Source organism: Myxocyprinus asiaticus, chromosome 41 (assembly GCF_019703515.2).
Source record: "Myxocyprinus asiaticus isolate MX2 ecotype Aquarium Trade chromosome 41, UBuf_Myxa_2, whole genome shotgun sequence".
NCBI classification, from domain to species: Eukaryota; Metazoa; Chordata; class Actinopteri; order Cypriniformes; family Catostomidae; genus Myxocyprinus; species Myxocyprinus asiaticus.
The window spans coordinates 583077-597491 of NC_059384.1; the positions used below are offsets into that span (position 1 = coordinate 583077).

Consider the following 14415-nt stretch of genomic DNA (forward strand, 5'->3'; position numbering starts at 1 on the left):
TACTTGCCTTGCAGAAAGGTTTTAGTTCAAGAAAATTCTGCCATCATTTACTCACTCTCACAATGTTACAAACCTGTTTGTAGGTGAAATTTCGGGCAAAATTAATGATATTCATTTCACGTTCAGAGCTTTACACGCATTAAGTATGCTTCCTATCTGAAGGGGTGGCAAGGGACCAGGATATGATGTCATGAGGTAGGGTTTGTGGTGTAAGTAAATAATACAAAACAAATAACAAACAACATTATATTATTATTTTCTACGCACTTTCCAGCATCAATAAAACACGCAGCTTTAGAAATGTGTATGCATTGTATCGAGCCAAGAGGTTAGCGTGTGACGTTTCAATCTTTTATTGGTCACGCATCTTCTTGTCACATGTCACGGATTCGCAGTCCAGAATTCACCAAACCTGAACTTTCAATACGCAGAGAGTACGAAATTTCTTCAAACAATATTAGGCATGCACCGATATGATATTTGTATTTTTTTTTGGCCTATACCGATACTGATTTTAACAAAAAACTTTTGGCCAATACCGTTAATTTGCCACTTACCTTATTTTGTCACCAGATCACACATTTTTGTGTTGTAAAAATGTACAAAGAGGTACAAAAGCTTTTTCTCTGTTCTAACAATAAATAATTTCCATTGATTGGATCTGTTGAACACAAGACAGACCAAAGTTTTAAATAGAAGGTAAAAAGATCATTTTTATTTTGAAATATAACTAAATATCAGAGCATGATGCTTGATGTAAAAAAAGGTTATTTTGTACTCCTAAAACATTTTTGCACTTCTGTTTTTGCAGCTCAAAACAACAGAACTCACATTTTACATGTTTGTACTGTATATAATAGAACATCACAAACACATATTATGCAAACATTATGTTGGGAAATTCAACGGAAATGCCCACCACATTAAAAATAAAAAGTTACCAAAGGAACAAAAGGAACCCTTTTAAGTTCTATAGTGCTGTAATGGATAATGGAAAATGCTGTCCAGACCGCTAGAGGGCGCCGCTTGCTTACACAATGCTGACTGAAGAGCTGATTGCAGTCTATTTTTAAACGCTGCCATCTTTTCTTTTTTTTGGGGGGGGGGGGATTTTTCCCCTTTTTCTCCCAATTTGGAATGCCCAATTCCCAATGTGCTTTTAAGTCCTCGTGGTCGCGTAGTGATTCGCCTCAGTCCGGGTGGCGGAGGACGAATCCCAGTTGCCTCCGCATCTAAGACCGTCAATCCGCGCATCTTATCACGTGGCTTGTTGAGCGCGTTACCACAGAGACATAGCATGTGTGGAGGCATTCATGCCATCCACCGCGGCAACTGCGCTCAACTCACCACACGCCCCACCGAGAATGAACCACATTATAGCGATCATGAGGAGGTTACCCCATGTGACTCTACCCTCCCTAGCAACTGGGCCAATTTGTTTGCTTAATAGACCTGGCTGGAGTCACTCAGCACACCCTGGGATTCGAACTAGTGAACTAGCGAACTCCAGGGGTGGTAGCCAGCGTCTTTACCACTGAGCTACCCAGGCCCCCACTAAAAGCAGCCATTTAGTAATCGCGCAAGACCATATTGCAATTTCAATCTTAACTCAATCAATGGTGCAGCCTCAATGAATAACACACCAATGTCTCGGAAGTCAAAGTTTGCTGGTTTCAAAGCATTTTGGATGGTTTTACCCCATCATGTATAGGAAAGTGCCGCTTTCACAACTGTCACATCTGTAACGACATTTTTTCCTCAATGTGAGATCGAGAATGATTATAAATGAAATAATATTAAGTTCTTAGGAGTGCCAACCCTTCTACATTCTGTGGCTATTATTATTTCTGGATTGTGCATTTGAATTCAAAGAGTGATGATAATTATAAATGATCCATCGGTTTGTCATATTGCCGTTTTCATGCTTATGCGGCGGCTGATACATCGGGGCATCCCTACACGATGTTGCACTTTTGGTGTCCCGCGTTCAGAAGCATTCGAATGGGAGTGAACGGAGCACAAAGTGTAGTGTGACCGCCCCTTAAAATGTGTGTTGTCGCTGCATGACTGACGCCTATTTTTCATACAAGTTTGGCGCGAGCAATCACAGAACCACTCGCGCGAGGGATCCGCTCTGCTAGATTATTTTGCCATGCGCCAAATATAAATGTATCAAATCAAACATCATCACCATTACTAAAATATAATTACAGTAGTAACAGTAACAGTGTTATTTAAAATATAATTTTTAGTTCTATATTAAATCTACCAGACTTTCTGTGCTGTAATAAATGTTTCTAAATGTGTTTAGGCTACTATTTTACATAAATACTTATTTTTGAAAGACTAGCTACACTGACCTAACCACAGTTTGCATTGTAAATAAAAGTGCAAGAACATAAAAGGGCTTTATGTACAAACTATTGAAAATGTTTCCTCCTGTTTAAATAGCGTTATATATTAGGAAATAAACTGGCACTTTTAAATTAATTTAACAATGCATTTGGTGATTTTGTAACAGTTCTCTGAAGTTCTATGAAGAAGAATGAGAAATATCGAGTAAAACATCATAATATATTGCACGGCGGCCTAGAATACTCGATTCTGATTGGTCAATGGCGCTCATCCGGGGTCTGTGAGTGGTCTCTCCTGTTTCACGTATCACTCTGAGATCTCTACAAATAAGCTAATAAAATAATTGAAACTCAAATCAATGTTTCATATGCATTTATTTATTTATTTGGCAAGTAGTCTTGTAATATGATGCATACTAAGCAGTCAGACATTTATTAATTTAAAAAATAAACAAACGAACTCTTACGCAAACCGGAGGTGGAATTTAGCGGTTCAGCCATATCTTCTCAAATGGCATAATTTCAATGCAAATAAATATTTTATTTTCATGTATTTATTTATTTGGTTAGTAGCCATTTAATAAGCGGGATAATGTACAGTCAGTTGGTTGTTATCGCACAATAAACCCCAACAGGGTGATCAGGACACACTTCGCACTCCATTCACTCCCATTTAAACGTTTCTGAACGCAGGAGACCGAAAATGCAACATCGTGCAAAAAAATGTAGTACTACGCTGTGTATTGAAACTGCGAATCTGTATGATGAGAGGAAGTGCGACCAATAGAAGATTGAAACGTCACACATTGACCTCTCGGCTCGATACAATGAATAGATATTTCGAAAGATGCGTTTTTTATCGTTTCTGGGAATTGCGTAGACAATATATTTTAATATAATATTATTTGTTGATTGTAATGTATTATTTACTTACACCAGAAGCCCTCTTTTATACATTACAATATAAATACTATATATATTTTTATTGCTTTTTTTTTGTCGCATTACGGTAATGAGAACTGTGGGGTAAATTTGCGTAACTGTCATGAATATAATAGCAAAATGTAAAATAATCTTAATGGCCCTAAAAATAGGCTTCATTTTCTGAATGCAAAATAAAATGTCTTAATTGTTACTTTTGATTTTTGGAGTGAAGTCGGACCAGGACACCTTTTTTGACAAGTTAAGAGTCAGCCATTGTGGAAAAGAGCAGTGTGAACATTCTGCTAAACATCTCCTTTTGTGTTCCACTGAAGAAATTAAGTTTGTAAATGAGTAAATGATGACAGAATGTGCATTGTGTGATTATTCGGTGTAAATGCAGGATGTCTCACCTGTGGTGTCCTGTGTGTTTCGCTCCTTTAATGTGTCCCACGCCTCTGCAGCCCGGGGTCGGACACACGCCCTGAGTCACAGAGTTCTTCAGGTCAGAAATCCCAGCGTGAGCTTCACAAACAACAACAACAACAACTATTAGAAACATCAAAAACAAACCCACAGGCTTCACAACAACCAATAAATAACAGAATCAGCTCTCTTTAGTTGTAGTTTATATAGTGTTACTACACTCGCTGTGACGAGCCGGCTAATGCAGTCACACACACCGTAATGATAATATCATATATCATACTAAACACCACAAAACATCACTTCCTGCAGGTCAGGTGGGTAATTTATCATGTGATCTCACAGTGTGGCATAATGGGAACAGACTCACACACTAGCATTAAATGCGCACACACACACACACACACACACACACACACACACACAAAACAGGAAGATTAACTATGAAAGCACTATTGATTTCTGATACAGTAAAAGCACTCTGAATTTATAATTCGGTGTAAAACATGATTATTTTCCGTCACATATTCTGATTATTTTCTGTTGTTTTTAACAATCATTCATTTAAAGCTGATCGATTAGATTGCATAAACATCACATTAAAAAAAAACAACATTAAAGGAATATTCCGGGTTCATTGAAACTTCAGCTTAATACACAGAATCTGAGCGTTACCATAAAAAATTATTTCGACTCGCCCCTCCTTTTTATAAGTCTGTGTTCCAGTGAGACACTTACAATGGAAGTCAATGGGGTCAATCTGTAAACATTAAAATACTCACTGTTTCAAAAGTATAGACACAAGACGTAAACAATATGTGTGTTAACATGATTTTACTGTCATAAAATCACTTACTAACCGCATCTGTGGAAAGTTAGAGACAATTTTACAACTTTGTTGCCATGACAACATAATGACAAACTCTATAAGCGATTTAACCACACTAAAATCATGTTAACACATATAATGTTTACTTATTTTGGCTATACTTTTTTTTGGGGGGGGGGGGGTATTTTTTCCCCCTTTTTTTCCCAATTTGGAATGCCCAATTCCCAATGCGCTCTAAGTCCTCGTGGTCGCATAGTGATTCGCCTCAGTCCGGGTGGCGGAGGACGAATCCCAGTTGCCTCCGCGTCTGAGACAGTCAACCCGCGCATCTTATCACGTGGCTCGTTGCCACGGAGACACAGCGCGTGTGGAGGCTTCACGCCATCCACCGCGGCAACCACGCTCAATTCACCATGCCCCCCACCGAGAACAAACCACATTATAGCGACCACGAGATAACGAGATTACCCCATGTGACTCTACCCTCCCTAGCAACTGGGCCAATGTGGTTGCTTAGGAGACCTGGCTGGAGTCACTCAGCACACCCTGGGATTCGAACTAGCGAACTCCAGGGGTGGTAGCCAGCGTATTTTACCACTGAGCTACCCAGGCCCCATTTTGGCTATACTTTTGAAATAGTGAGTATTTTACAGTTTATGGACTGGCCCCATTGACTTCCATTGTAAGTGCCTTAAAGTAACCATGATTTTTTAAATAGAAGAAGCGGGCGCACTCACTCAATGGAGGTTCTAGCGGGTGACCCGTCCTGGCACACCAGCCCACAGGATGAAGTTCAGGCAGATCTGAATCCACCCAGAAATCAAACTTTTCATGCCAGCCGTCAAAATGTATCTGGTGAGCAGAAGAAGAGAACGATTAAAACACAACTACAAATCACAGACACCAAACTGTGATTGCTTTTCATTGAAAACTCTCTGACGATAACAGAAAGCCTTTTAGTCTAGTTTTTATTTGTGAAATTTGAAATGTTCTAACCCATAATCAGTAATGATCTTCATGTAACAGCACATTTGTTCAACACAACCTAAAAATGGTCTTTTGAACAGTGAAATGTTTTCTGTCTCACTTTGACTCTGTAGTCTTCGGTGTCAGTGATTGTGGCTACTCGGATGAGCATCGGGTTTCGTCTGTCCACCGCTTCCAACTTCATGTTCACCTGGAAACCGTGTGGACTTCTCTATAAACATACAACACATCGTCAGAACCTCTACAACACTCCTGATATGAGCTATAAGTGCACTGATTGACATCGATCTATCATTCAGAACGGGTCTCAGGAATATTGAACTCTTCAATGATGTAGAGACATTGTGAAACACACACCATACAGAACGCCTGACTCGGAGCAGCAGATGCACCCGTGTCTTCCATGTAGTCCTCCCAGATGAAATGCTCCGGATTGGGGTGTCCTAAAAATCACAACAAACATAAACTCGTCAGAATATGAATCATTCACACACATTTTGAAGTATAATGATAAAAAAGATCATTTTTGCACATTTTTAATTGAATCAGGTCATCTAGGAGTCATTTAGCACCAGGTTTTCCACAAACTCGAGCTGCGTGATGGGAGAGGGGTGGCACTCATCTGGCTGCACCCCATCTCCGTCTCGTACGGCTCTCCTCACGGGCCCTCACGGGCAGGCTATCCCGGACCAATCAGATTCCCGCGGCGCTGCGATATCATTATGTTTAGGGGGGATTCTGACTTGGAGGCGTTCAGTCATAATCTCACAGATGTTAGCTTCGCACCAGTGGCTCCTCAGCCAAGCACACACACCAAAGGTTTGAACCTGCGGTTCCTCTCGTACTGAGCAGGATTACTATTGCAACAACACATCATCAGTAGGGTAAAACTAACCTGTCTCACGATGGTCTAATTTTGTGCAATTTTTACATTTTAAATTTTTAAACATAAATGATGCAGAGTAAAGATGCTGGCTACCACCCCTGTAGTTCGCTAGTTCGAATCCCAGGGCGTGCTGAGTGACTCCAGCCAGGTCTCCTAAGCAACCAAATTGGCCCGGTTGCTAGGGAGGGTAGTCTCACATGGGGTAACCTCCTCATGGTCACTATAATGTGGTTCGTTCTCGGTGGGGCGCGTGATGAGTTGAGCGTGGATGCCGCGGTGGATGGCGTGAAGCCTCCACATGTCTCCATGGCAATGCGCTCAACAAGCCACGTGATAAGATGTGCAGGATTGACGGTTTCAGACGCGGAGGCAACTGAGATTCGTCCTCCGCCACCCGGATTGAGGCGAATCACTACACCACCACGAGGACTTAAAAGTGCATTGGGAATTGGGCATTCCAAATTGGGTGAAAATGGGGAAAAATTATTTAAAATAAATAAATAAATAATAAGCCAAAATATTAAATGCCATAGATCAATAATCCATTATTTTGAAGAGGGGGCTCAAAATGAAAATTTTCGCTTATGATTTGAGCAAAACTACAGGTTAAAAAAAAATAACCTTAAAAAGGTGGCAGCATCATGATTTTATTTTTACACAGAGATTGGCAGATCTATTACTAAAATCAGTTGACTTCTTCACCACCTGTTGCATTATATGACAATGGTGTGAGTCCAAAAATGGGAAAAAGCACTGTTTTGTGTTGTTTTTCCAAAGTTGGAGTGCCTATAACTCCAGAAGTATTAAAGATATCTTAATATACTTTTATATTCTGGTTCAGAACAAACTTTACCTTCAGCATCTTAATTTTTAAGTCCCTGCATCATAAAATCCCAGAGATATGGGGCCCTCAACATGGCTCCATGCATAAATTGTTCAATTTGACCAATTTTCAATGCTTGAAAACCAAACTTTGGTCACACTGTATGAAGCTAGTTTTTCTTGTCCAACAAAACAAAGTTCTGAAGTACAAATAATGTTGAAAATAGAAATGTATCTCCATTTATTCACATAATATCAATCTCAAAATCTCACTGTTATTCATACTATTATTAAGATAAAAGTGACGTGGCTCGTTAGTGCAATATTTGTATCTAGTTGTTAGATTTTGACATTATTGTTTTTATGTGAATAAAAAGGTACATTTGTGAAATGGTACATTTCTAGTTTTAACATTATTTGTACTTCAGATCTTTGTTTTGTTGGACAAGAAAAACTAACTTCATACCATTTGACTCATTTCGTTTTTGACCATTAATTAAAGAAATTGGTCAAATTTAACCATTTTTATATGGAGCCATAATTTGACCCACATCTACAAAAAAATGGATTAATCAGTAAATATTGATCTATGACATTTAATGTTTTAATGACAGAACAAGTATTTAAAAAAATACATATATTTTCAGCTGGGGCGTTTTCTGAAATGAGGTTAATTCGACACAGAATAACCCTAATAAAAAAAACACAAAAATAAATTGTCTGGATGCATTACACTAATAAGAATTAAGGGGAAACATGCTTTATTGTCAAGAAAATATATGATGATGTCTAAACGAGTTTAAATGTTTCAGTTCTGAGTTACAGTATATCTACATATTACATTTAATATTATTTAAAGTCCTCTTTAAAAGTTTGCCGTTTACATCCTGTAATATATTTGAAGAGGACTGTAGGACAGATGTGTGAAATCAGCTCTGGCTAATTCATGTTTGACAATTGTTTGTGGCGAGTTATAAAGATCAGAAAAAGACGTGTTCCTGTGAAATAAATGAGCCTGAATATAAACAGAATAAAAGATGTTTAGATGAAATCTGAATATAGTCCCGAAATATAAAGTAATTTCACGAAAAACTAAAATCATTTTTTCTACAGATAAATCTGCTTCTGTAAATAACATGAAGAAGATTTAATGTCCAGCATTCTTCAGATGATCTTTTTTTCTTCAAGGCTATTTAGATTCACAAACGAATGACTCGAATGAGACGGTTCTTTTAATGAATCGGTCAAAATTATTTTATTTTTTTATCCCCTTTTCTCCCAGTTCAGAATGCCCAATTCCCAATGCGCTCCAAGTCCTCGTGGTGGCGTAGTGACTCGCATCAATCCGGGTGGCGGAGGAACGGATCTCAGTTGCCTCCGTGTCTGAGACCGTCAATCCGCGCATCTTATCACGTGGCTTGTTGAGCGCGTTACCGCGGAGACCTTGCGCGTGTGGAGGCTTCACGCTATTCTCCACGGCATCCACGCACAAATCACCACGCGCCCCACCGAGAACGAGAACCATATTATAGCGACCACGAGGAGGTTACCCCATGTGACTCTACCCTCCCTAGCAACCGGGCCAATTTGGTTTTAAATAAAGCTTATTTTTTATCAAATTAAGTACTTTTATACAGATCCTCACTGCACAATCCACAACACAACATAACATTGTCATATAAAGTGAGATATTGCTAAAATATAATATAATTATATACTATTATTATAATGTAATACGCTTTTATATAATAATAATAGTTTTAATTATTATTATTACTACAGTAAATATTAAATAGCTATACAGAATAGTGATATATTTCTTTCGTACATTTTCCATTTAAATCGAGCTTTTATTTTGGTGGAAAACTGACAAAAGAACTTTTTTAATATTTTCAGATATTATTATAATTATACAATTAATATTATATAGAATAATAATAATAATAATAATAATAATAATACATATAGCTGCAAACAGCGATACCGGGGTCAAGCCGATTATCGGCACCATGAGCAGCAAAAGAAGCTTTGTCCGATGAACCGTGTATGAGGAGTTAGAGTTAGAAAAAGTAAACTTTCAATCATAAAAAACCCCTTTATTTTAAAATAACTAAAAATAGCTACTTCTTAGAATTTTTGTCCAGTATGTGGCGCTGTTCTGAAACTGCTCAGGCAGTATCTGGGCATGATGGTTATCATGCAGGAAAGCGTTCAAGAGTTATAAGCCAAAATAGCCATTTTTCTATCTCCTGACCAGTAGGGGGCAGTGTGCCAAAACACTGCAGGTAACCTCAAGGCCTAATGGTAATGACACGTACCAAGTTTCGTCCCAATCTCTCAAAGCGTTGCGGTGATACAGCCTCAAATTCAATTTTACACACTCTTCATTGGTATGGTTTATCAAAATTCTGCGAATATATTTTTGTCGTGAGTGCCTCTAGATGATGCAGGCCAATTTTCGTGCAAATCGGACAAACAGTCTAGGAGGAGTTCGAAAAAGTAGGTTTTCAAAACATTTAAAAATGGCGGACAAGAAGTCTGCTCGATCATGACATAATTGGTATCATTGTTCTCGGCATGAACCATGGAATCTATCAAGAGCAGTCTCATGACAGTAGGCAAAAGGAGTCAATAGCTATTAGCATTTTTAGAAATAGCATTATAATTTTTGACCACAAGGTGGCGCTGTCCCTAAACTTTTTCAGTCCCTTCAGAGCATGGTGCCAAAGACACATACCGAGTTTCGTAACGATACGCCAAGTCGTTCGTAAAATACAGAATTTTATGACTAAATTCAAAATGGCCGACATCCAAAATTGCCAACGTAGGAATTTTTCCGACCCACTGAATCTAATGAGACCAATTTGATGATTTTATGACAAACTGTTCAGAAGTTATAAGCAAAAATTTGCTTTTTTCAGATCACGTGACCACTAGGTGGCACTGTTCCGAAACTGAGCAGGCACCCTCGAGTCATGGTGCCTATGACAAATAGTAAGTTTGGTATGAATACGCTAAAGTGTTACGGAGATATACCCTCACGTCCATTTTGGCGTGCTCTTCGTCGTAGTGCCATTCGAAAACAGTATGGTTTATCAAAATTCTGTGAATCAATTTTTGTCATGAGTGCCTCTAGATGATGCAGGCCAATTTTCATGCAAATCGAACAAACGGCCTAGGACGAGTTCGAAAAAGTAGGTTTTTCAGAAAATTCAATATGGTGGAAACATTTTCATGACGGAAAATGACATCATAGGGTGCAAGCCTTCGTTTCTAGGACTCACAGTTCAAAAGTTATTAACATTAACGTGAGTGCAAATTTGGGCAGTTGGTGGCGCTAGAAGGTTTGAGGTAGAGATGCCAAATTTGCTGTGGTAACAGATCATAATGTCCTCTATCTGTGTGCCAAATTTCATAACTTTCCCGTAAGCAGTTCTATGGGCTGCCATAGACTCAAGAGCAGAAGAAGAAGAATAATAAGAAAACTAACGAAAACAATAGGGGTCTTTCGCCTCTTCGGGGCTTGACCCCTAATAATAATAATTGTTACTATTATTATTACTTTACATATTAAATAGCTATAAAGAATAGTGATATATTTCTTTCGTAAATATTCCATTTAAATCGAGCTTTTATTTTGATGGTAAACTGAGTAAGAACTTTCAGTTTCTGTGTTTTTTTGACAGAAGTTTCTCACCTCTGGAAAAGCAGGTCCCATGGTCCAGGTGTGATTATTAAATCACAAAAGATGGTGATTTAAATGATTATATATACAAGTTTGTAAATATATAAGTCTAAATGTGCTGCGTGCTTCAAGGTATACGAGCGCTCTGCTCTCTGTCATCTACTGTTCACAAAAGAGCACATGATGATCATGATGAGGTGTTTCCAGTGTATGAGCGGCTGGCTTTACACATTCACTTTAAAACAAGCAGCACATGCAGACTTTATTTTTATTTCATTAAATTGAAGCCTTTTGCGGTTTTTATAATCACACTAGGGCATATCACGATTATCATCATCGATTAATTGTGCATTCACACATACATTTTTATCCAAAATATGTCAAATTCAGTGACATTCCACGTTTTATAGATAATGCCATTTTATCAATGGTTTCTGCAAATCAATTTTTCACATCGCAGCAATCATAGGGCCCTACTTAAGAGAATGATCAGAGCAGAGCTGGAATCTACACACATAATCTATAATCTGTGAATGTTTATAAGAAGGTTATCAGGTGTAATATCAGGTGTTTTTGTGATTTGATCTTTACCCTGAGGTGCAGTAAGCGGCCGTCCGTGATCCTGACACCAGCCGACCGGGTGAATATGAGGACTGCTCGCGTCACACCTGAGGAGAAAACAGAGACAACTGACAGATGAGAGAGAGTGTTGTTTTGTGTGGTGGTTGTGTAGTCAGTAATAACACAGACTCATGTTGTGTTTGAGTTACGCTGGGCTACAACAATCTATTTCTCTCGATGTGGGACGGACTCTAATTTTACCTCTCTTCAGAGCGTTCATGAGCAAATCCTGCAGTAATGTGTCAAACATATGAATCACTGATCATTATTTACAAACACACACATGCAAAAGCTGCATGTGAACACTTATTCACACATTAATGAAGATCTTCATGTGTTAATCAGTGTTGAAGAGACTCTTATGATCTCTTATAGTCTGTGTGCAAGTCACGAATATTAAATGTCCTCCAGGACCCAATCAGAGTCTAGAACTCTCTCTGATACGGTCACATACACTATTAGTATTCACAGGATATCAGAGACATCACCAGCTCATTTAACCTGTGTTATTATCGTTTACCAAAAACTAAAACGAAGACTAAATGAATTTTTTTTGTGAAAAAACTGAAACTAAACTAAATACCTTTTCATAACTCCAAAACGAACTAAAATAAAAATGACAACTAATTAATGTTAAACATATTTAAATAAAAACATTAGCTATAGCAGCCTTAAAATAAAACTAAAATGAAACTAGAAACACTGAGAAAATGAAAATGAAACAAAAACAAAGTGTAAAAAAAAACACAAAAAAAACAACAACAACAAAAACTAAACTGGAATGACAATTTGAATATAACATTGAAATAAAAACTAAATAAAAACTAAATTAACGTATGTTAATATTCATTAAGAAATTAGTTTATAGATAAATATTCTATTAACCATAAATATACTACAAATATTCTTCTGAATAAATTTCTTTACAACTGTTTATACATATACATATATACATATATATACATATACACATATATATATATATGAGTTGGAGCAGATTTGCTTGTTCAGATTATAATATCAGATTTCACACATCAATGTATATGTATCTTAATATTCCCTATGGGGTTTTTTTTTTTTTTTTTTTGCATATTCAGATCTATATGGCCACTACATTAAATTAGTTTTAGTTTATTTATATTTAATTAATTTATTTTTCATATTCAGCTCTGTTTTGCCACAACATGAAATTGGTTTTTATTTATTTATTTGTTTGTTTATATATATATATATATATATAGACACACACACACAACAGTTAGTTCCGGTCCTGGAATCTGATTGGACGAGAGACGTTCCATGAGTACTGATGGTCTGACACCATCAGCATTCGGACGTTTCACTGTGTGTATCACTCCGCTTGTGTCTGTGCCATTTTAAACTAAAGTGTAAGAGCAGTGCAGATGTGTTAAGAGCTACAGTTTATCTTTTTTTTTTTTTTTTTTTAACATGTATTTTTTTGACATTACATGTGTTAGCCAGAAGGTGGTGGCAAAAGATGTGTAATATGAGCCAGTTAGGTGATGTGAAGTGAATCCGCGTTAGCCAGTGTTTATATACAGCACTATATGATCGCTTGTATTACTACTACACTACTAAAGTTAGGAAATAGCTTTAAACGAACAACTTCAGTATTACGGCTCATCACAGCTGAGAGACACAACAGACTGATTAATAACACAAACTCAAGGCGCTTACCTCTTACCAGAGTTTCCACATTGGAGTGGACACACTGTTTAAAATGGAGGACATTGCGGTTTCTATAGTGATCGACTCTTGCGCACCGGCTACCGCGAAATAGGTAGAATTACCCCCGCTTCGACCGCTACTTTTCCACTGAGAAAGCTGATCTTCAGAAAGCTGACAGCATCTCTGCTTGGGAGTGGCAACAGGTGATCGCACACGCTCCGTCTCTCTCTCTCTCACACACACACACACACACACACACATCCATCCATCCTTGTTTATCCAATAACTTGTTAGAAACAGCACAAGCCGTGATACTATTTCTGAAGTGAAATTTCTGAATTACTAATGGAGGCATGGACGCATAATTTGGTTTGAACCCGCAATGGCAGATTCTGGTCCACCGCGTAATAAAGTAGTTCCATGCACAAATGCGTTTTTTATGACTGTACTCAGTTTTTCCACATTTTTTACAATTTACTTGTTCATTGAATTGTTGTATATAAGCAACATCACACTCGCAATCATGCTATATGGCCCTAAATCTGCAGCCGAATCACAGCAGTGCTGATATAGGGCCATATCGCACTCCTGCTCATGTGATATTGCTTAAATAAATATATATATATATTCAGCTCTGTTTGGCCACTACATGAAATTTGTTTTATTTATTTGTTTATTTTTGCATATTTAGCTCAGTTTGGCCACTACATATAATTTGTTTTATTTATTTGTTTATTTATTACTTTTTATTTTTTTCATATTCAGCTCTGTTTGGCCACTACATGAAATTACTTTTATAGTCAATAATTAATTGTGCCTACAAATACATTTCTTTAAAAAAAAAAAAAAAAAAATGTAAAATTATTGATTATTTTATAGGAGTTGGGGCAGATATTGCTGGTTTAGATTACAATATCAGATTTCATAAATCTATTATATAATATATAATAACACGCATTTCAATTACATTTAATTAAAATAAATCAAAATGAACATAAATTAAATATTAGTCTATGAATAAACAAATAATCCTTTCATAAAGTACTTTGTCGTTACCATTCTAGTTCATATCAAATTATTGTATGATTACCATATTCATGTCCAATAGCATTTGCACAGTAGGTTCAAATGCAAATACTATTGAACATGAATATGCCAATTAATAAGTATTTGGAATATGGAATAAGAAGACCAT

General features: G+C 37.2%; 1 protein-coding gene across 4 annotated transcripts in view; it reads right to left on the bottom strand.

Moving 5' to 3' along the window:
• Positions 1–14415, bottom strand: part of LOC127431914 (lethal(3)malignant brain tumor-like protein 4) — a 102287-nt gene that overhangs the window by 56104 nt on the left and 31768 nt on the right. For all 4 annotated transcript variants that reach the window (XM_051682570.1, XM_051682567.1, XM_051682569.1 and 1 more), the window contains 5 exons: positions 11502–11578; positions 5875–5960; positions 5618–5728; positions 5268–5382; positions 3689–3800 (listed from right to left, as the gene is read on the bottom strand). In XM_051682570.1, the coding sequence (XP_051538530.1) occupies positions 3689–3800; positions 5268–5382; positions 5618–5728; positions 5875–5960; positions 11502–11578 (501 nt within the window). The remainder of the gene's footprint in view (positions 1–3688; positions 3801–5267; positions 5383–5617; positions 5729–5874; positions 5961–11501; positions 11579–14415) is intronic.